This window comes from Geotrypetes seraphini, chromosome 16, assembly GCF_902459505.1.
Source record: "Geotrypetes seraphini chromosome 16, aGeoSer1.1, whole genome shotgun sequence".
NCBI classification, from domain to species: domain Eukaryota; kingdom Metazoa; phylum Chordata; class Amphibia; order Gymnophiona; family Dermophiidae; genus Geotrypetes; species Geotrypetes seraphini.
In genome coordinates this window covers 31,506,550-31,533,960 of record NC_047099.1, presented here as the reverse complement: position 1 = coordinate 31,533,960, position 27,411 = coordinate 31,506,550, and the positions used below count along the sequence as shown (strand labels likewise).

The 27,411-nt window shown below is 44.6% G+C and overlaps 1 protein-coding gene and 1 non-coding gene across 2 annotated transcripts in view; both read left to right on the top strand.

Annotated features, from left to right (window-relative positions):
* Nucleotides 1–27,411, top strand: part of LOC117349796 (zonadhesin-like) — a 149,003-nt gene that overhangs the window by 116,890 nt on the left and 4,702 nt on the right. Inside the window, exons 48-61 of the mRNA XM_033923391.1 lie at nt 1,685–1,926; nt 2,388–2,552; nt 3,202–3,329; nt 4,474–4,742; nt 6,483–6,691; nt 9,583–9,724; nt 12,260–12,507; nt 15,621–15,750; nt 16,674–16,866; nt 20,255–20,413; nt 20,893–21,058; nt 22,267–22,393; nt 23,554–23,753; nt 26,287–26,425. Of these exons, the coding sequence (XP_033779282.1) occupies nt 1,685–1,926; nt 2,388–2,552; nt 3,202–3,329; nt 4,474–4,742; nt 6,483–6,691; nt 9,583–9,724; nt 12,260–12,507; nt 15,621–15,750; nt 16,674–16,866; nt 20,255–20,413; nt 20,893–21,058; nt 22,267–22,393; nt 23,554–23,753; nt 26,287–26,425 (2,517 nt within the window). The remainder of the gene's footprint in view (nt 1–1,684; nt 1,927–2,387; nt 2,553–3,201; nt 3,330–4,473; nt 4,743–6,482; nt 6,692–9,582; nt 9,725–12,259; nt 12,508–15,620; nt 15,751–16,673; nt 16,867–20,254; nt 20,414–20,892; nt 21,059–22,266; nt 22,394–23,553; nt 23,754–26,286; nt 26,426–27,411) is intronic.
* On the top strand, nt 21,094–21,165 carry TRNAE-UUC. The gene has a single exon. It is a non-coding gene; the product is annotated as a tRNA-Glu (tRNA).

Here is a 27,411-nt window from a genome sequence, read left to right as displayed (position 1 = left end):
GGTTTTACTTTCACTGAAAGCAATGGAAATAAGGAGGACAGATAGAGGCATCTGGTCTTTACTTCCAGTGAAAGCAATGGAAGTAAAACCCGCATGCCTCAATCTGTCCTCCTTTTTCTGGAGCCATATGGTAACCCTAGGAAAGATCATCAAGCCAACCCAGGCCACAAGTACCTGGCAGAAACCCAAAGAGTAGCAACATTCCAGAGCTGAGATTGTGATGTCATAATGCCACGTTCCACCAGTGCCTAAAAGCCAACCTCATCAGTGATGTCACAATGGCTTAACTGTCCTATACTTGGCTCACTTAAGAACATAAGAGTTGCCATACTAGGATAGACCGAAGGTTCATCAAGACCAGTATTCTGTTTCCAACAGTGGCCAACCCAGGCCACAAGTACCTGGCCAGATCCCCTGTGTGTTCAAGTTTCAAGTTTATTATGGATTTGATTTTTCGCTTATTCAAAATTCTAAGCGATGTACAAAGGAGTAAAATAATGAATTACAATTATCAAGGGGAAACCAACCAGATAATTACGACTGACTTGTCAAAACATATGGTACAAAAGGAAAAAATAGGGAAAGAAATACAAGTTAATGATAGTAAGTAAGACGAGTAAGGGAAAAAACAATAGGAAGGGGGAAAACGGTGAGCTTCAAAGAAATTAAGAACTAAGGTTCAGTTGATGCACCTAATCTGATTTTCTAATTGATATACCTAATCTGTACTGTCCTAACCAGTACTAAGTGATTGTAACTAATTCATGCATTGATATTGCTCACAAAAAGAGAATTTGATAAGAAGCTTGCCATTATGGAAAAAACTTTTTCAGGTAATTTGAAGCAAGACTCCTGCATTCCTATTTAAATTATTAATTCCATATTCCTCAAATAGAGTTTTGAGATCTAATGAACAGAACCTATTGACTATTCCTTCGTTGAAAGTTATTAATACAAGACGGCAATTTATTTTTTTGGTTACTGCACCACAGACTTGGAATGCCCTTCCAATGTTTTTAAGGGAAGAACAGGAACTCGGAAAATTTAAAAGTAATTTAAAAACATTTCTTTTCAAGGATTTGAAAACTAATTTTAATATCCTATAACCCTATTAAATTTTATCTTATTATATTTTATTGTCATTTTGTTTACCTTCTGTATTTTTCCCTTAATGTTTCTTCTTTATTTTATAGATTTGTATTTCATTCCCCCTTACCCAATGTTATGAGTATGTTAAAATTTGATTGTAATCCCGTATTGTTTTTTTAAATATTGCTGTTTACTGTATTGTTACCCATCAAATGTAATTTTAAACTGTACATCGCTTAGAAGTATGATTAAGCGATTAATCAAAAAAATTATTAAACTTGAAACTTGAAGAAGCCATTGAGGGGGGGTCAATTGGACCTTTACATGATTATGGGGTAAAAAGGCACTCAGGATGGTCAAGGCCATAGTGGAGAAACTAAATGAATTCTATGCTTCTGTCTTCACTGAGGTAGATGTACAGGAATGACCCATGCTGATGGGCTCACAATCTGATAGGATTATCAAATATCCAAGAATGGCCCAAAAATCTCTGTTTTGGAATGAAGTAACTTGGTAGCTCTGTTAATTTATGGTCATGTCTCAGCCTCATCCTGTCTGGTCTTTAGCTATAACTGGGTTTTCTGTTGGCTCACAGGTGTCGCCACATGCCACGTGGCAGGTGACCCACATTATTTCACTTTTGACAATGCTATGCATACATACATGGGCACTTGCACTTACACCCTGGTGAAGGTCTGCAATACCAGCATGGTCGCCAACTTCTCTGTGGTGGCCAAGAACGAGGAACGTGGCCTTCCAGAAAATGCCTACATACGATTGGCTCATGTGCTCATCAACCAGGACCGGATCACCCTGCAGAAGAGCAAGAGAGTGCTGGTATACAAGCCACCGCCCTTTTCCTTCCCTTCCTTTCATTTTCCTTTCTTCCATCTCTTTTCTCTTTCTCTCACGCTCTCACTCTTCTTTCTTTCTATTACTCCCTCTCACTTCTCTTCTTCCCTGCATATGTCTTATTCCTTTCATGTACCTCCATCATTCAGCTTTTCCTCTGGTGCCTTCTTTGTGTGTGTCTTTTTTCTCTGTTTGTTCCATATTCTTTTTTCTTCTTCTTCATCTTTCTTTTCCTTCTTGATCTCTCTTTTCCACTTTCTCTTTCATCTTGCTTTCCATCACCCCAAAGATTGAATATGTTTCTTCCCTTACTGATTTTTTTCTCCAGTTATTGGGAAAATGCATTTGATAAATACTAATATCTTTCTCTGTTTGTCTCTCCCTGTGTGGATGTGTGAATCTCTCTTGTTCTCTCTTTTTTTCTCTGTGTATGTTCTCCGTCTCAGATTAACGATGAACGAGTAAGACCACCTGTATTTGATCAGATTCCCGGTGTCTCCATCACAACTAGTGGCATTTACACCGTTGTGGAGACAAACTTTGGACTGGTGGTGAAGTTTGATGGCAATCACCACCTGGAAATTCAACTGCCAGGATCATACTACAATAAGGTAAGAGGGCTGGAGGCCAAAACTGAGCAATGTACACTTTCCCTTCCGAATCCACAGTTTCAGCATCCACAGATTTGGTTATTCACGATTTTTAAACAACAAAAAAACATTTTAATTGTTCGGGCTATTTTAAGCCTTACCTGGTGGTCTAGCGGGTTTTCGGGGCAGGAGTGATCTCTCAAGACTACGACGGGAACTCAAGGCAGCCATTTCTTATGAGCGATCTGCACAGGACAGGAGTGTGGGAAGATCACTCGTGCCATGAAAACCCGCTAAGGCTTACGGGGCTTAAAATAGCCTGGGAAAAGCGGGGGTTAGGGGTAGAACCGGCCCGAATATTATTCACGGTTTTTTAAATATTCGCCGGCCGGCTCTGCCCCTAACCCCCGTGGGTATGGAGGGAGAAGAAACAAGATCAAGAAGAAGCTGTCTTAGGCTAGGATTAGTACACAGCCTTTCTGATTCATCAATCAGTGCTACATACAGTGAGATTGGTGTCTGCTATAGGAGTAGAATCTGAGACAGCAGGTGCCACACCTTTGCGCTCTCAGCACCAGGCCACACAAGTGAGACTGTTGCCAGCAGTTAGAGTGAAGCCTTGGAGGCAGTGAGCAAAGCACTGATGAACTCTCACCGTTATGCGCTTTAGGTCTGTGGCATGTGCGGCAACTTCAATGGAAACATCACCGATGAGCTGCTGATGCCTAATGGCCACTTGGCACAGAATGTCACTGAGTTTGGCAACAGCTGGAAAGCAGAAGGTGACAGTGACCCAGGGTAAGGGACTATGAGTCAACTATGCCATGCAACTTTGCGAGTCAGTTATTCCACCTTCTGCAGATCACGACTATATTCTTTCACCTGTTATGAACGGAAGTTTGACTCAAAGTGATTTACAGCGACCAAAATATTACACTAATCATGATATTGAGGTGAAGAGTCATGGATTTGATATACCGCCTTTCTGTGATAACAACCAAAGCAGTTGACATATATTATATGCAGGTACTTTCTCTGTCCCTGGTGGGCTCACAATCTAAGTCTTGTACCTGGGGCAAAGTAGGGTTAATTCCCACCGTCAAAAGTAACTGCAGAGGGAATCGAATCCAGTTCCCCAGGTTCTCTCACCTCACTGCACTAACCACTAGGCTACTCCTACACTCTAGAGAATGACATAGTGACAAAATTCATCACCGGATAACCGCGGGAAACCATCTCCATGTCATTCTTTAAGGAGAGAGGGAAGATTCAGAGTATGAATGGACACAGCCACTGACCCTCAAGCCTTGCATTGAAGAATGTTGGTGTAGAAGGACTGAGGTTGAGATAGACACTAAAGAATGACACTAGATGGTTAGGACATAAGACCATAAGCATTGCCATACTAGGACAGACCAAAGGTCCATCAAGACCAGTTTCTAACAGTGGCCAATTCAGGTCACAACCTCATTCAGGAGCCAACCTCATCAGTGATGTCACAATGGCTTCATTATCCTATACTTGGCTCACATAAGAATCAGAGTATTAATGGGCTCAGCCACTGGCTCTCAAGCCTTGCATTGAAGAATGCTGGTTGAGAAGGACTGAGGTTGAGATAGACACTAAAAAATGACATGGGATTGTTTCCCGCGATTATCTGCGGGGACGGGAACGGTGATGGATTTTGTCACCGTGTCATTCTCTGCTCCACTCCAAAGTCACAAATACAATACAAAAATACATAAAAATGTATGATAAACTGCTAAATCCATCTGCTTAAAAATGGAGCTGTTGGCTGCCTGCCCATAGAGTCTTGGGGCCCAATGGGGTACCAGGTATCTTGGAATTTCTGGTGTAAACATGGAAAACTCTTGATTGCCTAGGAAAGGAATGGATATGTTTGGTCACTTCTGCTTTGTCTCCCCCCTTTCACCCCTCACAGCTGCCAACCAGATCAACGTGAAGACCTGAACCCCAAGTGCACTCGTGATGAGGAGGCCCATATGCTCAAGCAGTGTGAAGTGATGCTGTCACAGGCCTACCAGCCTTGCCATGCTGCTGTCCCACCTGCGGCCTTTGTGGACAACTGCGTGTTTGACATGTGTGAATACAGTGGCATGGTCTCCACCCTTTGTGACAACGTCCAGTCCTACGTAGAGGCCTGCAAGAGCCAGGGTGTGGACATCCGATGGCGTAACCAGACCTTCTGTCGTAAGTACATTATGGGACTTGCAGAACTGATCTCAATGGGCAGAATCAGGCACTACAAACCCCCACACTGCTTTGGGGGTGTAAGTTCGAGACTAGGACTGGTCAAAAATCTCCAGCCTGGAACTGGATAGCTTGTAATCTCCGAGAGCATTTCTAGCTTCCACTATATGCTGTACTAGTGTCCTCTTGTTATCTTGCGCTCAGATTAGGGTTACCATACGGCTCCAGAAAAAGGAGGACAGATTGGGGCATCCAGGTTTTACTTCATCAAAAGCAGTGGAAGTAAAACCCAAATGTCTCAATCTGTCCTCCATACTTCCTTTTTCTGGAGCCGTATGTTAACCCTAGCCCAGATCCACTGACACAGCTGCCCTCTCCTGCCTTTTGACAGGTGAAACACCGTATTTGCAGTTTTTCAAAATTTGCGGGTGTTCCTGGAACGGAACCTCTGCGAGTTTCGGGGGAGTACTGTATTTATTTTAAAAGTTTCTATACTGTCTAATTCCTAGGCGGTGTACAAAATATGCACATACATAATAGCTAAAACAGCACAAAAAGGAACAAAATATCTCAAATTTAAATACACAGTAATTCCTTGAACAGGACAAATCAGACCCTATAAAAAAAGAATTGACAAACAATTGCGTTTTCAGGAGTTTCCTAAAAGTTCCTCTATCAGCGTATTTTCTCAACCGCCCTACCAACGAATTCCATAATGTCAGCCCCCCGTACAACAGAAGGTCATTGCAGAAGTTTCGACATATTTCGGATTATCACTGGCCGTTTAACAAAGCAGAATTTTCAGAACTCAGCGATCTGTTAGGCTCAGAAGTAATCATCTTACTCTTAAAATTCTCTGGGATTGTACCATACAAATGGTGATTTCAATTATCGGCGCTGATTAAGCCAATTATGATATTAAAGTTAGGCTCACCTATCTAGAATAGAATCAGGGCCTTGGAGCAGATTACCGTGCCCAACTTTGAGCGAGAGAACAATACGCCTGCTGAAACCTCTTGTAAATTTGCACGCATTTGGGTGTGCAAATCCGAATATTCTATAACATTGTTTATTTATTTATTTAAAAGTTTATATACCTTATATTACCTTTACGGTTTACATAATAACAGGCATAAAATGTTAAACAAAACATACATATTTCAACTATTACAAATCACCATAGTTTAAAAAGCAGTCAGCAGGCACAAAAGCCATTTTCAGATCATTCTAAAAATATAATCTCAGCACAAGAAAGCATTAACAAACAATTGGGGGCTTTTTTCTTAAAATTCATCCTAGCAGTACGGAAACGCAAGATTCCTGGCAGTGCATTCCAAAGCTTTACCCCCGCTACCAACAACATGGCCGTGCCAATCTTAATATGGGAGATTGGCAGCTTACCCTCTGAACATAATCTTATGCTCTATTGTGTCTAATATCTAGGAACACTTCTGACCCGCTCATGCTCCTTTCATGACCACACCCCCTTTTGAGCCGTGTGCTATGAAATTTAGGTGTGGATTTATAGAACAGTGACTAAGGCAGATGCATGCACAAACCCAAACTGATGTCAATTAACTCCAGCCATTGACTGTCGACATTCCACTAACTCATTAATTTGTGCGTGCCTAAATTGAGACGGCCTAGGTAGAATCTGAGGGGTTCTGTCCGATACAACTCAGCATGCTCTTTAAAAGGTTAATATGCATTTTGATTCGGTTCATGTGTTTTCTTCCCCAGCTCTTCCTTGCCCTCCAAACAGCCATTACTCTGAGTGTGCCTCTCCCTGCCCAGCTACCTGCACGAATATCTATGCCGCAGCCAGCTGCGAGAGCCGCACGGCGTGCGTGGAGGGCTGCCCGTGCAACCGTGGTTTTGTGCTTAGTGATGACCAGTGTGTGCCCATGAGCCTCTGCGGTTGCCTGGTGAACAAAAATGAGTACCACAATGTAAGAGGGGTATGAGGGGGAGGGGGAGTGTCTCCAAAAACACAAAAGGCACAGGTGTCAAAGTTGGTCCTCGAGGGCCGCAATCCAGTCGGGCTTTTGAAATTTCCCCAATGAATATGCATGAGATCTATTAGCATACAATGAAAGCAGTGCATGCAAATAGATCTCACGCAAATTCATTGGGGAAATCCTGAAAACCTGACTGGATTGTGGCCCTCGAGGACTGACTTTGACACCCCTGACATAAGCGATAACGTTCCGCCTATGGCAATCAGTGTCCTTTTAAACACCAGCCATTGTGGAGTTTTTTCATACCTGAATAGTCAGCTCTGAGACATACCCAGGACTAGAGCTGACTATCCAGATATAAAGTGGTTGCTGGTTCTTATTTGGGTACCAGTAATATTTAACTTGGTACTCAGATAAAGTTAGGACAACTCTTTTGCTGCTTTAACATTATCTAGATACTTGGTCAATTGACCAAATATCTCTGCTAACCATGTAACTGCTAGCTCCGCCTTTGGACCCCCCCCCCCCCCAGCACTACTGGTGTAGAAAAGGGAGTGGTGCCGGCACCTTCCCACTTCCCACAGGTACCTCTTCAAATCTTCGCTAGCTGTGAGCAGAATCTCTTTTCCATTGTTCATACTGTCCTCATCCATCCCTCTGACATCACTTCCTGTTTTCAGGGACTAGGAAGTGACATCAAAGGGAAGGATGAAGCTGGTACGAGCAGTGGGTAAGAGATGCCGCTCATAGCTGGTGAAGATTTGAAGAGGTATGGGGAGGAGCAGTGGAGAAGAGTGCTTGGGGGAGGGGGGTGCAGGGAAGGATGCATTTGGGGGTGGTGCATGGTACCGCAATGTCAGGTGCAAACTTTCCTTACTGCACCACTGCTCAGTACTACCCAGATAATGCCGAGGCAGTATCTCTGGATTTTCGGAGGCTTTGTCTGGATAATGCTGTTGAAAATTTGGGTATGAATCTAGTGAGCGAGACTTCTCTGGGTAGGATCCTTTCCTTCCTGGCGAAGTCCCCTTGAATATCAATCCCATAGTAATTATAGCTTAATGTCTACTACCTCCACCGTAGTGAACCGTCATTTGTACACCTTAAGAATTTAAGATATTCCATGCTGAGTCAGACCAAAGGAACCTCGAGCCCAGCAGCCTATCTCCAACAATGACAAAAACCATATCAATAGGAAATATTCAGCAGAACCCAAAGAGGAGATCCATGGCTTTTCCATTTCTGCTTGGCTAATATTATTTATGGACTTTTCCTCCAGGAATTTGACCAAACCCCTTTTAAACACAGTTGTGCTAAATATTTTGATCGCATCCTCTGGCAATAAATTCTGCAGCTTGGTTGTAAATTTGCTGTGTTTTTTTCACCAGTTCAACTTGTAATAATCAATTGGGGTTAATATTAATTGATGCAATATGATTCTGAAGTCGCTTCAGTGTACATCAGACTTCAGACTTCAAAGTACAGTAGTCTTAATTTAAAGAAGGATTTCAGTATCAGCTGAACGCTAGGTGGTTTGGTGACCTCCTCTCTATCTCCTACACTCTTCAACCTTTATACTGTGTTTTTTTCACCAGTTCAACTTGTAATAATCAATTGGTGGTTTGTAATAATCAATAGGTGGTTTGGTGACCTTCTCTCTATCTCCTACACTCTTCAACCTTTATACTGCCTCCCTCAGCTCCCACCTGGACAAACAAGGCATAACCTCATACAGATATGCAGATGACATCACCATTCTCATACCCTTCGATCAACCAAAACCCTCCATGACAGAAACAATACACCAAACACTAAAATCAGTAGCGACCTGGATGAAAGATCACAAACTGAAATTGAACCCAGACAAAACTAAATTCATCCTCCTCGAAAACAACAAAATACCAACCATAACCAACATTGAAATCAACGCAATCAACTACCCAATACAACCCACTCTAAAATTACTAGGAATAACAATCAACAGATGCTGCACCATGCAACCGGAAATCAATAAAACAATACAAAAATCATTCTCAATCATGAGAAACTTAAGACAAGTTCGGAAATTCTTCAAAAAAATCATAATTCCAGCTCATAGTACAGTCCCTAATACTAGGCCTACTAGGCCTACTATCTCCCCTGCAGCAATAACAAAACAACTACAAACAGTCCAAAACACAGCACTAAGACTCATCTACTCATTGAAGAAACATGACCACATTACAGAAGCATATCTCAAATCGCACTGGCTTCCAATCTCAGCAAGAATACAATTTAAATTCTACTGTCTACTATTTAAGACTTTATATGGAGACAGTCCAAACTACCTGAACAACCGCCTCATCCACAACACCTCAACCAGACATAGGAAAACTCACACCCCATTCTCAAAACCCCCAATTAAAGAGATCAAACGGAGAAAAAACTATCTGAAGGCCTACTAGCCACTCAAGCAGCCAAACTAGATAACCAAATTGCCAGTCTACTCACAGCATCCCTAGACTACAAAACTTTTAGAAATGAAATAAAGACCATACTCTTCAAGAAGTCTCTGGAAAAGAAATAACACCGCAAGTATCAAACACCGCCTCTCACCAAAGCCAACTACCCTAAACAAATAACCATACTCATTTCTTACTCTCTTTAAAAATGACCAAATCTCTTTTTGGTAAGATCTTTTTGTAATACTTCCTTGATAATTCTTTTGTAATCCGCCTTGAACTGCAAGGTAAACTGCAGAATAGAAATCCCTAATGTAATGTAATGTAATACAGGAAAAACTGAGCGCTTACAGATGGATACGCTGCACCTACTGCATCTGAATAAGATAAGATACTGTATGAATAAGATAAGATACTGTATGTTTTCTCTTTATCCTTCAGGTGGGGGATACTTGGCTAACAAAGAACTGTAAAACTCAGTGCACTTGTGTGGTGGGTGGCAAAGCTCTCTGCCAGCCATTTCAGTGCAGCAAAGGATCCATCTGTGCCATGAAGGACGGAACCAATTACTGTAAACCTCAGAGTGAGTTCAGGCCATGAAGTGTCAGTCTCTGCACTTTGCAATGTGTGTGCATGGGGGGGGGGAGGGAGAGAAAAGGAGGGAAGCTTGATGGAATGGGAGTTCCTCAACACCTCTCAGAAGATACAGCTTGATGTGACCATTAAAGACGTAACCGAGATGGATCTGGGCCTGGGGAGGGGAGATTAGTTGAAATGGGATTGGAGCTTGCTAAGACCCAGCGGCAGTAACCCCCCCCCCCATAGATTCCCCCCCCCACCATAGATTGTGAGCAGTGGAAGATAAACAGTTGTTTTATCCTCTTCCCTCTTTCTCCTTTCTTCTTTTAACATGTAACTTTCCCCCCATCCTTCCCATTTTCCCTCACCTTCAAGTTTGTCTAGTTAATGTCCTCAGTGTACACCTCGATTATTTCTAAACTATCTATTTATTTTTCCTTCAAATTTTTTATTGTAAACCGGCCAGATACTTGCTGATGGTCGGTATATTAAAAGCCAATAAACTTGAAACTTGAAAACACAGAAAGATAGAAATTGTTGGCAGATTAAGCCCACATGGCACATCCATTCGGCCCGTCCACATCATCTAAGTTTCCAAGTTTGTTAAAATTTTGCTTCCCTGCATCTAAGGGATACGTTCAGGGTGGTTTATAATCCATAAACATTTCATAATAATTATAAAACAAACTTAAAAATACATGAGATTAAGGTCAAAGAAAGAACTAGAAGGTGGAGCTAGAAAAGGAGGGAAAGGAAAACACATCTGTTATCTTTTCCTAACTCTAGGACAGAGTTTCTCAACTCGGTCCTGGCGTCCCCCCTTGCCAGTCAGGTTTTCAAGATATCCACAATGAATATGCATGAAAGAAATTTGCGTAGAATGGAGGCAGGGTATGCAAATCAAGTTTATGCAAATTCATTGTGGATCTCCTGAAAACCTGACGGGCACGGCGGTACGCCAGAACCGAGTCAAGAAACACTGGTCTAAGAGATCCCGCAAGCCTGTCCCGTGCTTTCTTGGATTCAGCTACAGTCCTTGTCTCAACTACCTCCTCCAGGAGGTCGTTCCATGTATCCACAACTCTTTCTATGATTACTTGAGTCTATCCCCCTTCAACTTCATCGTATGCCCTCTTTTTCCAGAGCTTCCTTTCAGTTGAAAGAGGCCTGCCTCCTGTGCATTTATGCCTTGGAGATATTTAAATGTCTTAATCATATCTCCTCTCTCTCTTTCTTCCAAAGTATATATATTTAGAGCTACGAATATGTCTCTATAGGCTTTTTGAATAAGACTACTGACCAATTTAGCAGCAAAGGGAGCGGTTCTATTATTATAAAGGGAGCGGTTCTATTATTTGCCACCTTTGGTGCCAGCTATGCGCATCAAAGGCAGGAGCACAGCCGGAAGTACATTTTGGGAGGGACGCTTAACCATGCCCAAGGCGGGGCATCATCATGGCTTCACCTGGAAGTGGTCTTGGGCATACTTAAGCATCCCTCTGCGTTAGGGTTACCAGACGTCTGGATTTACCCGGATATGTCTTCTTTTTAGAGGGCATGTCCGGGCGTTCAGACGGCTTTTCAAAACCCGGCACTTTGTTCAGGTTTTGAAAAACAAACTACGTTGGGTAGGGCATCCTCCAACCGAGACGAGCAGGCTGAGGGGGCGGTTCTAGGGGCGAGGCTGGGGCATGGGCTTAACGGGGTGGGGATGGGATGAGTGGAACTGGGCAGGCCTGGATTTTACATACGTAAAATCTGGTAACCCTACTCTGTGTCTCCTGCAAAATGCTGGCCTACATTTAGAGCAGGGATCTCAAAGTCCCTCCATGAGGGCCGCAATCCAGTCAGGTTTTCAGGATTTCCCCAATGAATATGCATGAGATCTATTTGTATGCACTGCTTTCAATTCATATTCATTGGGGAAATCCTGAAAACCTGACTGGATTGTGGCCCTTAAGGAGGGACTTTGAGATCCCTGTGCTAAGCTGTTTAATGCTCTGGCCACCCATATGATTGTTACTCAGTGGAAAGACAATTCTCAACTTAATTTCTCAGAATGGTGGAACCAACTATGCTCAAATAGAAAATATGAAGGCATTTAACTATCAAAAACAATTCCTACTCACACTTTTGCAAAACTTGGGAACCTTTAGACACTCTCTGTGCTAACAATAGAAAACCACTCCTCTCATGATGGATTAATAACAATAATTTATGAATGCTATATCGTGTATGATTGTTTAAGTCAACATTTTGTATTAGACTGAGTATTATGATTATTGTGAATTTTTCTTATCCCAAAAAACTCCAATAAAGATATTTGAAGAAAAAAAAAGAGTGTTAGTGACAGAAGCAGGATTTGAACCCTGGCTGGAAACGGAAAGTCCAGGATAGACTGAATGAGACGAGGTCATAACTGGTCCGATGATTTTCACCTGCCCGCTGAGAAACTAGCACACTTCACCTGCAGTGGGAGGGACAGTCCTACAGCTCTCGTCACCATCTTGTCCTTTTGCTCCCTTTCTGTGGTTTTCAGAGTTTGACAAGTGCACAGTATCTGGCGATCCACATTACCGAACGTTTGACGGCTTCGTCCACCACTATCAGGGCAAGCATACCTACACCCTGGTCACCACCCATGGCCTGCCAGAGTCCCTGCCACCGCTGACTGTCATTGGCAAGAACAAGCAGCGTTTCTTCTTCAGCAGAGTCTCCCTCCTGAAGGAGGTCTATGTGGATGTTTATGGTCACTCAGTCCAGCTGCTGCCCAACCGCATATTGGTGGTAAGTGACCTACTCGGCTTTTCAATTCTGTCATAACATAACAAATTCACTTATATGCCGCAGTAATCTCTCCGTTCAACGCGGTTAACAACAATCAAGAGACTGTACAAGCCAAGTGTATTATAATCACATTCAGAAGAATTTGTCTAATAAGTAGGTATTTAGCATTTTTCTAAAGGAAAGATAAGAGGTAGAGTTTGTTATCGGGATAGAAAAGGGTTTATCCCATGATCTTTTGTATATGGAACTTTTTCCAGTAGGAAATGTAAATAATCTAAAATGCCGAGAAAAGCGTTTTCTGTCAGTAAATTTAAAGTGATCAATAGGGTATAAGGCCAAACAATGTCTTGCAACAGGTATAACCTAACTTGAATAATATTCTTGGCTCAACTGGAGCCAATGTAGCTTCCAATAAAATTTAGTTACATGATCAAATTGTTTCAAGTTGAAAATCAACCAAACAGCTGTGTTCTAATCTAATCTAATCCTTAGGTTTGTATACCGCATCATCTCAACGTTCATAGAGCTCGACGCGGTTTACAGTAGGAGAAATAGAAAGGAACTACAACATAGGGTTAGAGGTAGAAGTGTAAAGAAAATTTAGAGGACTTGGGATGCCAAGATATAAGAGTTTCCTTGATTCCTAAGTTGGAGGGAGGCTTACATTTTTTGAGAAAAGCTAGGTTTTCAGATGTTTGCGGAAAACTTGGAGAGAGCTCAAGTTCCGAAGAGGGGAGGTAAGGTTGTTCCAGAGCTCAGTGATTTTGAAGTGGAGGGAGGTCCCTAGCTTTCCTTTTAGCGAGGGGAAGGATAGTTTTAATTGGTGGGAGGATCTGGTGGTATTAGGGTTTGAGGAATTCCAAGAAAGAGGGATAAAGGGAGGGAGGATACCATATAGGATTTTGAAAGTTAAACAGGCGCATTTATAGTGGACCATGGCGATTATCGGAAGCCAGTGGAGCTTGGCCAGGAGCGGGGAGACATGGTCATAAGAACATAAGAAGTTGCCTCCACTGGGTCAGACCAGAGGTCCATCGCGCCCAGCGGTCCGCTCCTGCGGCAGCCCATCAGGTCCATGACCTGTGAAGTGGTTTCTGACTAATCCTATAACCTACCTCTGCTTCTATCTGTAACCCTCAATCCCCTTTTCTTTTAGGAACCTATCTAGACCCTCCTTGAACCCCTGTAGCGTGCTCTGGCCTATCACAGCCTCCGGGAGCGCGTTCCATGTGTCCACCACCATCTGAGTGAAAAAGAACTTCCTAGCATTTGTTCTAAACCTGTTCTTTTTCAATTTCTCCGAGTGCCCCCTTGTACTTGTGGCTCCCCACAGCCTGAATAATTTGTCCCTGTCTACCTTCTCTATGCCCTTCATGATTTTGAAGGTTTCTATCATGTCTCCTCTAAGTCTCCGCTTTTCCAGGGAGAATAGCCCCAGCATTTCCAATCTGTCAGCGTATGAAAAATTTTCCATACCTTTTATCAGCTTTGTCGCTCTTCTCTGGACTCCCTCAAGTACCGCCATGTCCTTTTTGAGGTACGGCGACCAGTACTGGACACAGTACTCCAGATGTGGGCGCACCATCACCCGATATAGCGGCAAAATGACTTCCTTCGTCCTGGTCGTGATACCCTTTTTGATGATACCCAAATTTACTTTTAGCGAAGATGAGCTTGGCTGCGGCATTCTGAATCCGTTGGAGTCTGTGGAGGTTCTGAATGATCTGCAACCTTTTTTTACTGGAGGCTAGATAAATGATGTTACAATAATCCAGGGAACTCAAAATCAATGATTGTACCAGTAGTCTGAATGAGGAAGGATCAAAATATGCCCTAATCGATCGCAATTTCCACTGCTGGACCTCTGGTGGAGGTGTTATTGGTGATAACAGCTTATATCATGCTGGCCAACACAATGGACCCGATACTGAGGCTGCGGGAGGCAGCCTGGCTACCTTCTGCTGTCCACAGCAATCCTGGATATTCAGTACCAGAGCCATATTCAGCCCCTAGCATTGAATATCCAGGTTAAAGTTCACTTTCTCAGACTCAGCTGACCAAGCTGATATTCACCGGCTGACTGGCTAAGGTGAAACGGCAAAAGCTAGACAAAGCCAGTCACCAGCCAGTCTGACAAACTGGATATTCAGCAGGAGATGGTTGGTTATCTCCCATTGAATATCTGCAGATAGCCAGCTAGGTGGTATTTCTTCTCTTAGGAACACCCTGAAGAAAGCCACAGCATGATGGCTGAAATGTTGGTTCTACCTACCTAGATGCGGTGCAACCTGGACAACTGCAACAATCAGCTAAGTGGTACTTAGCTGGCTAGGACCTTTTCTCAGTTGGCTAAGTACTGCTGAATATCAGAGGGGGAAGAGGAGAATATCAGTGGGTGTGGACATGGAAATGATGTAATTCATGATGCATTCAGCCAAATGCTTCAGGAGCGTAGAGAATGACACAAGGACAGAATTTGTCCCTGTCCCCATGGATAACCACGAGAAACCGTCCCGTATCTATCTCAACCTCAGTCCTTCTACATCAGCATTCTTCAATGCAAGGCTTGAGAGTCGGTGGTTGTGCCCATTCATAGTCTGATTCTTATGTGAGCCAAGTATAAGATAATGAAGCCATTGTGACATCACTGATAAGCTTGGCTCTATGAGCATCAGAGCATTTCCCTTGCTGACCCACGCTGAAAAGGAGCCCTTTCTGTAAATGCCACCACTTAGTGGATAGCTTCCAGCTTCAACTTTGTTTCGCTTCCATATTACCTAGGTCAGGAGTAGGCCATTCTGGTCCTCGAGAGCCGGAGCCAGGTCAGATTTTCAGGATCTCCACAATGAATAGGTAGGAGATGGATTTGCATGCACTGCCTCCTTGTGGATATCCTGACAACCTGACCTGGCTCCGGCTCTCGAGGACCGGAATTGCCTACCCTGACAACAACCCTATTTAGATAATGCTACTGAAAAATCAATGGATGGCCCTAGTCATCGGCACTACTCTAGTTAAGTGTGTTTGAATATCAGTTCTGCTATGTTATGTCATGTCTGCTTCCTATGTGTCGTTACATCCATAGTAACCCTCTCCTTCATCGTTGTCTCTAGGTGAACGGCCAGAAGGTCACACCGCCCTTCCAGCCCCACGAGGGGCTAAAGCTGTCCCAGAAGGCCAAGACCATTTATTTAGAAACTGACTTTGGCCTGTCTGTGAGCTTTGACGGCAAAGAGCATTCAGGTAGGCCTTGAACGAGAGACCTCACTGTGATTCCTTAAAGAGCAGAATAATTGAATTGCGTTCACCCCCCTCCCCCCGCACAGCGCACCATTGTTAGCTAACTTGACAAGGCATTTGGCTAGCAGGATCTTGCACAAAGGAAGCTGAAGCTCAGGCTTTCATTTCCTAGCAGCTAACTTTCCAAGCTTCCAGGTTTATTACATTTTTGATTGATATACCGTCTATCAAAGGTTACCTAGACTGTTTACAATACTACATTTTTAAAAATCAAAGAGAAGGGGGGCATTCAAACATCAATGATGACACAGACAAAGACAAATGGTAACAAGAGGCCCCTGGGGAAGGATAGGTAAAATACATCGAGATAAAATAAAATAGAGGTAAAAAAGGAATGGGGGGAACAGTAGGAAGGGGAAAGCGCTTCTTAAAATTGGTTCGAGATTATTACTCAGGCCTGAAAGGTTGTTGAGACGTCTCTTTATTTTTTTTCATGGCTGGTAGGCATCCCCGAATAGGAAGGTCTTTAATTTGCATCTGAATTTGTCCAGGGATTCTTCAGATCTGATATCTGATGGTAGAGCATTCCATAGGGAGGGGGCTGCGACAGAGAAAATAATGTTGCGTGTGTGGAGGAATTCAGGGTGCTTCAGGAATGGAACCTTCACCCATGATGATCGCTGTTAATTATTTTATGTTTTTAGGTGTTCCTTTAGATTGTATTTTTGTACATCCATAGCTCGTGTATGGTTTCGTGTCTATAATGATATTTATTATGTTTGTTAATTTGTACTTTGCTTTGTATAAGGCAAATAATAAATAAACACAATCCAATCCTTCTGCCAGGAGACTGCACCTCAGGACAAGAGTTCTTCACTCTTTGATTTTTTTTTTTTCCACCCCCCCCCCCTGTTTCTTTCCCTCAGAAATTGTCTTGCCCAGCACATACCAGGCCCATGTCCGAGGTCTGTGTGGTAATTACGATGGCAGCAGGAGGAATGATTACGAAAAGCCAGATGGCACTGTTGTCAACAGTCTCAATGCCTTTGGGAACAGCTGGCGTGTGAATGAAAAGGGACTCTCAGTCTTGGAGGCGGGCAGTGCCAACAGCCGTCGCAGGTGAGGAGGCAAGGAGGACTGCAGGATGCAACACAATATAGTACAACATGTATCTCCTAATTCTAGAAAGCCAAATTTCTGACTAGCATGCAAATTTGCACTCACAACTTATGGAATAAGGTCACTTGTGTGATTAGGTCAATTCAATAATGAGCTACTAATTGGTATTACCAAGCAATAGCAGGCTTTACTTGCCAACAGTTAGCAGTTTCGCACATAACTACGCTTAGTATTTTATAAGTTGTGAATGCGCATTCCAGAGCATGTAACTTCAAGAGGTGTGTCAGTCAATTAGGTGATTGGGTTATAGAATACTAGTGACAGAATGAAGAGCCATCAAGCCAACAATGGCCAACCCAGGTCCCAAGTACCAGGCAGAACCCCAAAGAGTAGCAACATTCCAGAGCTGAGATTGTGATGTCATAATGCCTCATTCCACCAATGCCTAAGAGCCAACCTCATCAGTGATGTCACAATGGCTTGATTGTCCTAGACTTGGCTCACATAAGAACTGCCAATACTGGGACAGACCGAAGATCCATCAAGCCCAGTATCCTGTTTCCAACAGTGGCCGACCCAGGTCCCAAGTACAGTAAAACCTTGGATTGCGAGTACTTTGGTGTGCGAATGTTTTGCAAGACGAGCAAAACGTTTTATAAAATTTTAACTTGATCAACGAGCGTTATCTTGCAATATGAGCATGTCGACCGCGCGCAATGTACAAATACGCACAACATACAGATGTCGCATCACTAAGCGCATTGCCGAGCTGAATGCTGCACATGCATTGCAACTGAGAACAATATAAGCGCGACACAAGCACGCATAACAGTATACAGTATTGGATTATGGAACGAATCGTCTGAGTTTCCATTATTTCCTATGGGGGAAATTTGCTTTGATATACGAGTGCTTTGGATTACAAGCATGCTTCTGGAACGAATTATGCTCGCAAACCAAGGTTTGACTGTGCTTAGCAAGATCCCAAGTAGTAAAACAGATTTTATGCCGCTTATCCTAGAAATAAGCAGTGGATTTCCCCCAAGCCTTCTCAGTTACACTATAATGGCGGTTGCACGTTTAACTGCCGTTACAGAATTCACGCACAGTGCGCATCATTCCAATGCTTAATTTTAGGCAATATATATATATAGAATTATCCCCTTATAGTTTGCTACTTTCCAATAAATTGGTGCAATGTGGATTTATAAAACATAAATCTAGTCATTCACCAGCAGTAATTCAATATAAATTACAATAAAGCAACAGTAATAAGAACATAAGAATAGCCTTACTGGTTCAGACCAATGGTCCATCAAGCCCAGTAGCCGTTCTCATGGTGGCCAATTAACAGAAGAACTGAACTCAACTCAGGCTCTCGAGGGCATCTGTAACATGCAGATTAATCAGATCTACTGTATGTCAGTATATCTCCTGAGTATTCATGGTCTGACTTGTGAGGGGGGGGGGAGATTTGAGAATTGTCATCTGTTTCAAAATCTGGGGAAACCAGAGAGACTGTTGCTAATCCCTGGGACGGGCATTAGATGGCACAGGCTGAGGCCGTGAGACGGCGAATGCCGCGTGTGAGGAGGCAAAGAAGGGTGGGATCAGCACGCAACCGTCAGGAGCAGATAACAAGCTGGCCTTTACACTTTTGCAGACACACCCATACTTATCACAGCTCCTAGAGCTTATCCTGCATCCCAAGTGGGTAATTATCTCACAGCTAGAGTCCAGAGAATGGCAGGGTGCAGCAGGAACTGGTAACATGTAAGGAACAAGCTCTCTGTCCCTGTGCCCAATTTCTAACCGTCCAGTCTTAGGGCTGACAGCATTGAAACACTGTGCCCAACCTCTGAGCTATTTGTTCCTAGAGATGACAGGCTCTGTATTCTTATCCCATTCAGTTTTTCTCAGAAAAATGAGTGAGTTTTGTGTACACTGTAACATAAAGAAATATAACAAAATACAAAGGAAATAAGGTGATATCTTTTTTATTGGACTAACTCAATGCATTTTATGATGAGCTTTTGAAGGTAAACCTTCAGACCAGAAAAAAAGCAAACATAGACAAATATCGTATATGAGGAAAACATGAAAGCATTTTAGGGATAGGAAGAGGGAGGGGTGGGTGGGAGGACAGGAGACAGAAAGGTGGCAGAGCGGGACCGCGAGAACTCCAGTAAGCCAATTAGCTAGCGGTTCTGCACCGGCAGAAGCGAAGGAAGGTCGTTTCTTCCACGATTCACTGCTGGACCACCAGGGAAACTATAGGTACGCAGGGGAGGTGGGAGGGAGATAATAATTAGAATTGGCTGGGACAGGAGGCGGGAGCGACCCTTCCTGTACCGACCATCACTGGATCACCAGGTCTCACAGCAGGCCCAGCAGGGGAGGGAGGGAGTGAGGGGGCTGGATGCAGAGCAGTGAGGGAGGGGGAAAAGGGTGCAAAGCCACCACTGGATCACCAGGTCTCACGGCAGGCCCAGCAGGGGAGGGAGGGAATGAGGGGGCTGGATGCAGAGCAGTGAGGGAGGGGGAACAGGGTGCAGAGCCTGGCAAGGCAAGGCACTGCACTTGAATATTAACCCCCCTTCCCCCCCCCCCGGTTTATATTCGAGTCAACCTATTTTCCTTTGAGGGGGAAGGTTACCTCGGTTTATATGTGATTTATGTGTGTGTATGTATGTGTATATATATATATATATATATATATATATATATATATATATATAGTGTAGACTCCTGATGCAGGCATTGTATGCCGAAACACAGCTCGTGTTGGGCCAATAAAGATAAGTCCCCATTCATTGAAGCTTTTTGTACTTTTTTCGCAGTATCTGGTTTAGGAATGTCTCATCCCAACCTGTAATCACAATCCGCCCAGTCTTTAAAACCAAATAACTGGCCAGGAATGGCTCCTGGCTGGTTAAGTGGCACTTAACTGGCTAACCAGCAATATTCAGTTGAAGTTTTCCTGCTGAATATTGATGGGTTAGTGCTTAGCGGGTAGCTGGTCATATCACTGATAGTGCACTGCCAGCTAAGTTTGTTGGCCAAATGAGGTCACCGAAATAGGTGGAATATTTTTTTGCGGTTTAAATCTAACTGGCTAGCGCTGAATATTAGCTTGGCCAGTTAAATCTAAATTGGCCAAAAAAATACCCCAATTGGATATTTAATGCTGGTCATTGAAAATCCAAGCTGACACGGGAGTCGACGTGGTCTGCTTATTGGCCCCAGTGCCTTCGTTCTCTGTAATTCTGGCTGGGGTGTGATTCCAGTGTTTTTCTGGTGCCACAGTGTTACAACGCTTACACACATTTCTCGAAGGGTGATCCTGTGTGCAGATCTCGGGGGATTCACCCATCTCTTTCTTTTCCAGACGCGAGGTGCTGGACGAGGATTCAGGCTTTGATGTCGGGGAATGCACAGGGGAGCAGCTGCAGCTTCTAAACGGCACCGGATACTGCGGGGAGCTCTCTGACTCCCAAGGGCCCTTCAAAGACTGCCACGCTCTTATCTCTCCAAACGACTACCAGGAGTGAGTAACGGGGATGACGCAGCGTTGCTCGCCTAAGGGGGTGGAAGGGGCTCTGTCTGGAGTCAAACTTGCCCTGGATTTGGGAATCAAACAGACAGTAGCTGACATAAAGAGATCTGTGGCAAGGCTAGTGAGAAAAAGGCTTCAGCCCAACAGGGGCAAGAGAGGTTCATTGGTTGGCAGGAGCATAGGAAACAAAGGAGAGACGAAGGAGAGTTGGACAGGGCAGGTAGAGTTTAGAAAGAGAGCAAAAAAAAATCCAGAGAAAGGAGCTCTCCTGCAGGAAGTCTTTCCTGAATTCAGAGGGGTGATAGAAATGGAACAGGACGAAAATGGAATGGTCCTTGTGGGGATGGTTTTATAGGCAATTTATTGAAATACTAGTTAGTTTTGCAGATCTTACCTTCCTTCTAGCGCAACCTTCTTTTCTGCCTTTTGTCCCATTGATTAACTGTTCCCCGTTCTTTAATTTTTTTCAGGAACTGTGTTTTTGACCTGTGCGCTCTCTACAACGACACAGAGCTGCGGTGTCATAACTATGAGGTCTACGCCCAGGACTGTCAAGAGAAGGGGGTCCGCCTTACCACCTGGAGAAACTCAACTGACTGCCGTAAGTCGCAGGGGTGGAGGGGCACGAGACAGCTGGCATGGACCACTAAGGAATTAACTAGCAAGCAGTGTCCCATATGGTCTAGCGGTTAGGATTCCTGGTTTTCACCCAGGCGGCCTGGGTTCAACTCCCGGTATGGGAATAGTGAAATTTTAAGGCCAGTACTGGGCAGACTTGCACAGTCTATGTCACATATATGGCCATTCAGTTGAGGATGAGCTGGAGTGAGCTTCGACAGAGACTCCAGTAGATGTACAATACCAGGCAGAGCCCAGAAATACCTATGAGAAAGAACAATTTAAATTAAATCATTAACTACCGGTTTGTTACAGTATGGATACTTCCCTCTCTCCAAAGAAGGAAGGGAGTAGTTCTAGAAATTACTAAAGGTCAATCTTCCCCCACCCCCACGGTCAGTATACTTCTTTTTCTGACTGAATGAAATAGGCGATGGGAATTTAAGTGGCATTTACTATTTTCAGAGATGCCAAGTTATCCAGTTCCAGGCTAAAGATTTTGGGGACCATCCTGGATTTCTGACCACCCCATTCTGGTGCGTTAAGAGACTTGCAACACTAAGTTCAATGGGCAGGACCAGACACTACAAATCTCACACTGCTTATGTTCTTATGTAACTTCAAAAGCAGGACTGGACACAAAGGGCCAGATTCTGTATAGACACCCAGTCTCAGAAGCCGCCTAGGCGTATGAGAATCGCACACAGGCATCCTATATAGAATCGAGTTTGCCCTCACGGACAGATGCCTAAGTCCACCTAACACCACGATTTTCTAACCGGCGTCTGTGTCATAGGTGCCAGTTAGAGAATCAGGTTGCCGATGAGCTTATCGTGGCAATGGATCTCCCTGCAGTGATAAGTTTAGCTGCAACCTCGCCCCCCTCCCCCCCCCCCCCGAAGACTACCAGGAGTAGGGATGCCCAGTCCCTCCTGCTGGAACCCCCCCACAACCCCCGCAAACATCGCCGGCAGGGGGGATGCCTAGTCCCTCCTGCCAAACACCTCCCTACCCTGTAAAGTAGCCCCCCGGACCCTCCCTAAGGTAGTGGCCTAAGGTATCTGGCCAATTGGAATCTTAGGCCACTCCCAGTGTATTCCAGAATGCACTGCGAGAGGGGCCTAAGATTCCAATTGGCCCAGGTGCCTAAGGCCCCTCCTACAGGAAAGGCCTTAAGCGCCTGGGCCAATCAGAGCCTAAGGCCCCTCACTGGTGCATCCCACGATGCACCAGGAAGGGGCAGGCCCGCCATTCAAGTGAAAGGCACTGAAGAGCACAAGTTTCCAGGTTTTCTGAAGCTGCCTTGTTGCGAAATGCGTCAAAACCTGTACAGCTGCCCGGCTCCAGCACAAGATAAGTTTTGTTGTTTTTTTTAAAATCTTGATAAATGCTTTGTCAACAGCTGACATTTTGCTTATAATATGAAGTTACAAAAAGTGCTGTGATTGAAAAAAAGAAGAGAAATAGACGGCTGGGGCTGGGGCCTAAAGTCTGGTCTCTTTAAAACACTTTTTTCCTAAGCACTTATTACATTACATTAGAGATTTCTATTCCACCTGTGCCTTGCGGTTCTAAGCGGATTACAAAATTGGGTGAAAACTGGACATTTCCAGGGAGTTTACATATCAGGTATATAACATATACATAACAAGTTTACATAGCAATAGCAATACATACAAATTAAGAAGATTATTACATAACGTTGAGGGACGGAATATTCTGGTTACAGATGGAGGTTGCTTACATAGTGTTAAGGGAAGCAATATTCTGATCCCGGATGGAGGTTGTATTTTTAGGTTTCTGAGTATGATTTTGGGGAAGGTTTGAAGGATTTGGCTAGGGGATACTATAGGGGTGGTGTTTATGAAGGGGTATGCGTGTAGGTTAGAATGATGGAAGGTGTTTTTTGAATAGAAGAGTTTTGATTTCTTATGAAGATGATACAATGTATATAACACTTTGACAATCAGGGACTGTTCATTTTGCTACCTAGTATCAACCTTTCCTTGGTGATTATTTAGTAATTCACTTCCCCAGTGAGTGTTGGTTTCTCCAAAAAAAAGAGGTCAGATTGAGACGTCTGGGTTTTACTTCCATTGAAAGCAATGGAAGAAAAACCCAGATGTCTCTGTCTGTCCTACTTACTTCCAGTGCTTTCAAAGGAAGTAAAACCTGGATGTCTCAATCCGACCTCCTTTTTCTGGAGCCATATGGTAACCCTAAGGGCCAGACAAAAGATCTTAAATCAAATGAGGAAATGGACAGGGAGCCAGTGCAGTTTCAATAATAGCGAGGAAACATGTCTTTAAGCATTACGCAGAAAATGAGCTGCCGCGTTTTGTAGCGTTTCAAGATACTTGAGTTGGTAATGAGCTACACCAGCATGGGCAGAATTACAGTAGTCTAGTTGAGAGATTGGACCAATAAAATAAGGAACAACAGATTCCTTGATGCCCTGAATGAAGGACAGAGGGGATTTAAATGCCATCATGTTTTAAAATCTGTCTTTGCAGGTATGAATTGCCCAGCCCACAGCACCTACCAGAGTTGCATGTCGGCCTGCCCGGCCAGCTGTGCCAATCTGGCAGCTTCTTCAGAATGCAGCCTGCCCTGCACAGAGGGCTGTGCCTGTGAGCGAGGTTACGTCCTCAGCGGCGAGGACTGCGTACCTTACAGTCAATGTGGCAGCACCTTTAACAACCGATATTATCCGGTATGACTCTCCTCTAACCACCTCTAAGTCACAAGGGGTGATCCTAGCCTAGTTTTTACCTTCTATCACAGAGGGAGCAGGGTACAATTTAAAACATGGACCCTCTTTTCCTTTCATTTAATCATCTTGGAAATGCGCTTCCAGAGGGCGTAGTAGGACAGAGTAAGGTACTGGAGTTCAAGAAAGGATTGGACAATTTCCTGCTGGAAAAAGGGATAGAGGGGTATAGATAGAGGGCTACTGCACAGGTCCTGGACCTGTTTGGCCGCCGCGTGAGCGGACTGCTGGGCACGATGAACCTCGGGTCTGACCCAGTGGAGGCATTACTTATGTTCTTATGAGTGGCTAGAGCTACAGCCCCAGCTCCCTGGGGTTGTGGGTTCAAATCCCGCACTGCTCCTTGTGACCCTGGGCAAGTTACTTAATCCCCCAGTGCCCCAGGTACATTAGATACGAGTGTGAGCCCACTGGAACAGATAGGAAAAAATGCTTCAGTACCTGAATAATTTGTAATAAGAACATAAGAACTGCCATCTCCGGATCAGACCATCGGTCCATCAAGTCAGGCGATCCGCACACGCGGAGGCCCAGCCAGGTGTACACCTGGCGTAATTTTAGTCACCCATATCCCTCTATGCCTCTTGTAAGATGTGCATCTAGTTTGCATTTAAATCCGGGAACGGTGGATTCCACAATAACCTCCTCCGGGAGAGCATTCCAGGTGTCCACCACTCGCTGCATGAAGCAGAACTTCCTAATCTGCATAAAATTGTAGGGTATGCAGAATATAAATCATTAATTAAAAAATAAATACATTTTCTTAATCCTTCCACCCCCCCCCCCCCCCCCCCCCGTGTTTGATACATAGAAGGAAACTAAATCCCTGTTGAGAACCCCTTGCAGTAAGACCCACTCAGCATTAACTCTTAAAAGTCAAACCTGCTTCCATCACTCTATAAAGGTCAGATCAGCCAGCTACTCCGACCCTTCCTAGTTGTCTGTCCATTGACCCATTAGAATCCTGCACAGGAGAAATAGCTGTAACAAGCTGAGGAGGTGTTCTGTCTGAAGCCAATAACACTGATCCGCTGACAGCTTGGGATAACTGTCTGCATCTGTTCAAGCAGAACCTCTCCGGCCGTCTTTTGGAGGCACACCTAGCAAAATCAGGTTTTCAATATCACTACTGTACAATTAACAAAGCCCGATTAGATAAGGAGCAAGCTTTTATGGCTTTCAGTGTGGACAGGGATAACAGGGCAGACTGGGGATCAACCAGCTGTCCCCCTTTTTTTTACCTGCCATCATTTGCTTTCAGGCTGTGTTATCTCACTAGCACTTGCTGTGGCAGGGAGGGAGTGACTAGGTACATACAGCTCTACCCCTTCTATGCTTCTTGTTCCAGTTTTCTGGCTGTGCCCTAGGAACCAGAATCGTGAGCAGAAGAATACATCAGAAATGTGAAAACTCCACAGTGTACGTCATCCTAAAGGGCAGACTGGATAGACCGTTCAGGTCTTCATCTGCGGTCATTTACTATGTTACATCCCAGAAGAAAAAAAAATAAATCTTTTTCCCGATAGCCCTTCTCCCCTGTGCACATAGCTCCCTTGTCTATAATTCTTCTCCCTCCTGTCCAAAGCTCTGCCCTCTTGCCTCTTCTTCAGCCACCCATAGAGCTACTCACTTCCCCTTCCCTCCCCTAGCTGTTACTCCCCTCTCTTTACTTCTCTTTGATGTCCATAACACCTCCCATTTGTCCCCTGGCTGTTGCACCATTTCCTCCCTTGTGTCCACTGTCTGTATATTTCTATAGATTCCCTCTTTTGCTCATTCATAGTTCCCCTCTTCCCCCCTCTCCCATCTGTAGCTATTCTCTCTTCACTGCTCCCCTTTTTGCATCTCCTGTTCTCCCCCCTCAGCCATCTTTCCCCTTTGTGGTACCCAAAACGACCGCTACCTCTCACTTCTATAGTGCTGCCAGATAAATGCAGTGTCATACATTAAAACAGTCAAGAGACAGTCTCTGCTCAGTAGAGCTTACAATCTAATCAAACAGACAAGACAAGTAGGGGGTTAGGGAGTTTCTCAGGCATAGGTGTTTTACAAGTAAGTGGGGGGTTAGGAGTTAAAAGCAACCTTAAAAAAAGTGGGCTTTTAGCCTGGATTTGAATACTGCCAGGGACGGAGCTTGACGTATTGTCTCAGGCAATCTGTTCCAGGCATATGGTGCAGCAAGAGAGAAGGAAGTTGGCAGTAGAGGAGAAGGGCACAGATAGGAGAGTCTTGCCCAATGAACAGAGTTCCAGGGAAGGAGTATAGGGAGAGATAAGAGAGGAGATACATTGAGGAGCTGCAGAAGTACCCTTCGTTTACCTTCTCTTCCCTGTTTATAGCTGCCCTCCACTCCATCGAGAGGGGAAGTGATGAGCTATGGAGGCGGGGGAGTTGTTTCATTTCCTCCTTACTCTCTCCCATTTCTTAGCCCCTCTGTCCTTTCTTTCCTTCTCATCTTTTTTTTTATTCCTTACAGGTAAATGCTAATTTCTTCCAGAATAACTGCAGTGAGAACTGTATATGTGTGACCACTGGTGTGGTAGAGTGTCACCCCACCCAGTGTGATGCCAGTGATGTCTGCGTTGTCTTCAACTACACCATGGGCTGCTACGCCAGTAAGTGTGACTAGCAAATCACGGGCAACCCAGTGGCAGGCAATGCCACTTTTTGCGGTCTGATTACAGAGGGGCACTCTGAGATAGAGGAAAGGGAAAAAGATTGTGGAGGGTGGGGCAGGGGCAGTATGGGAGGGCCAGTCTGCCACGGGCAGCATCTTGGTGGGGGCGATGGTACCTCTCCTCCTCTCCGACCTCTTGCTGTGCGTGCACCTTCCCTCCCCTCCGACACTCCTCCCACATTCTGATCTCCCTGACTCCACCCACAAAATCTTGGTGGTCTAGTGGGCTGGGGAGGGAGTTTAGATCAGATCCTCCCCCCCAGCTTGAGAATACTCCACCTCTGACACCACCCCCTGTACAGTTCATCAAAAATCAGGTAGGAGGAATGCCCACTCCCTCCTGCCTTGAAGGGCCGCCTCTTCATAATGGGGACCCTTCCCCCCTCCCGGTGCATCCTGGACGCACTGGAAAGGGCCTAAGGTCCCAATTGGCTCAGGCACCTAAGGCTCTTCTCCTAGGGGAGGGGCTTTAGGTGCCTGAGCTAATCAGGGCCTTAGGCCCCTCTTAGTGCATCACTGGCATGCATCGGCCTAAGGCCCTGATTGGGAGGGGTGATTGGAAGGTGAGGGCGCTTAGTGTCAGAGGGGACGGTTTTGGTGGTGGGGGAGGGGCGCATGCATGGCGGGGGGTGGCGCTGAAGTGCACCTCTATCCTGGGCGCCCCCTACCTTCGCTATGTCACTGGGTGGGGGGAGTTTTGGGTATTGGGATAGGCATGGAAGGGTAGAGGGCCAAAAAAGGAGATGACAAAGTCATCTTGCATGAAGATGTGGTACTGCTGCAACAAGCTCCCAAGAAAATGACTTGAAAAGAAAACAGATCCATTAAGTCTGCCCAACTATTGTTGTCTATACTACAAAGAGATGTCCTAGATACCAGCCATGAAGCATGGTCATGTGTATGATATCACTGCTTAGTTCCTCC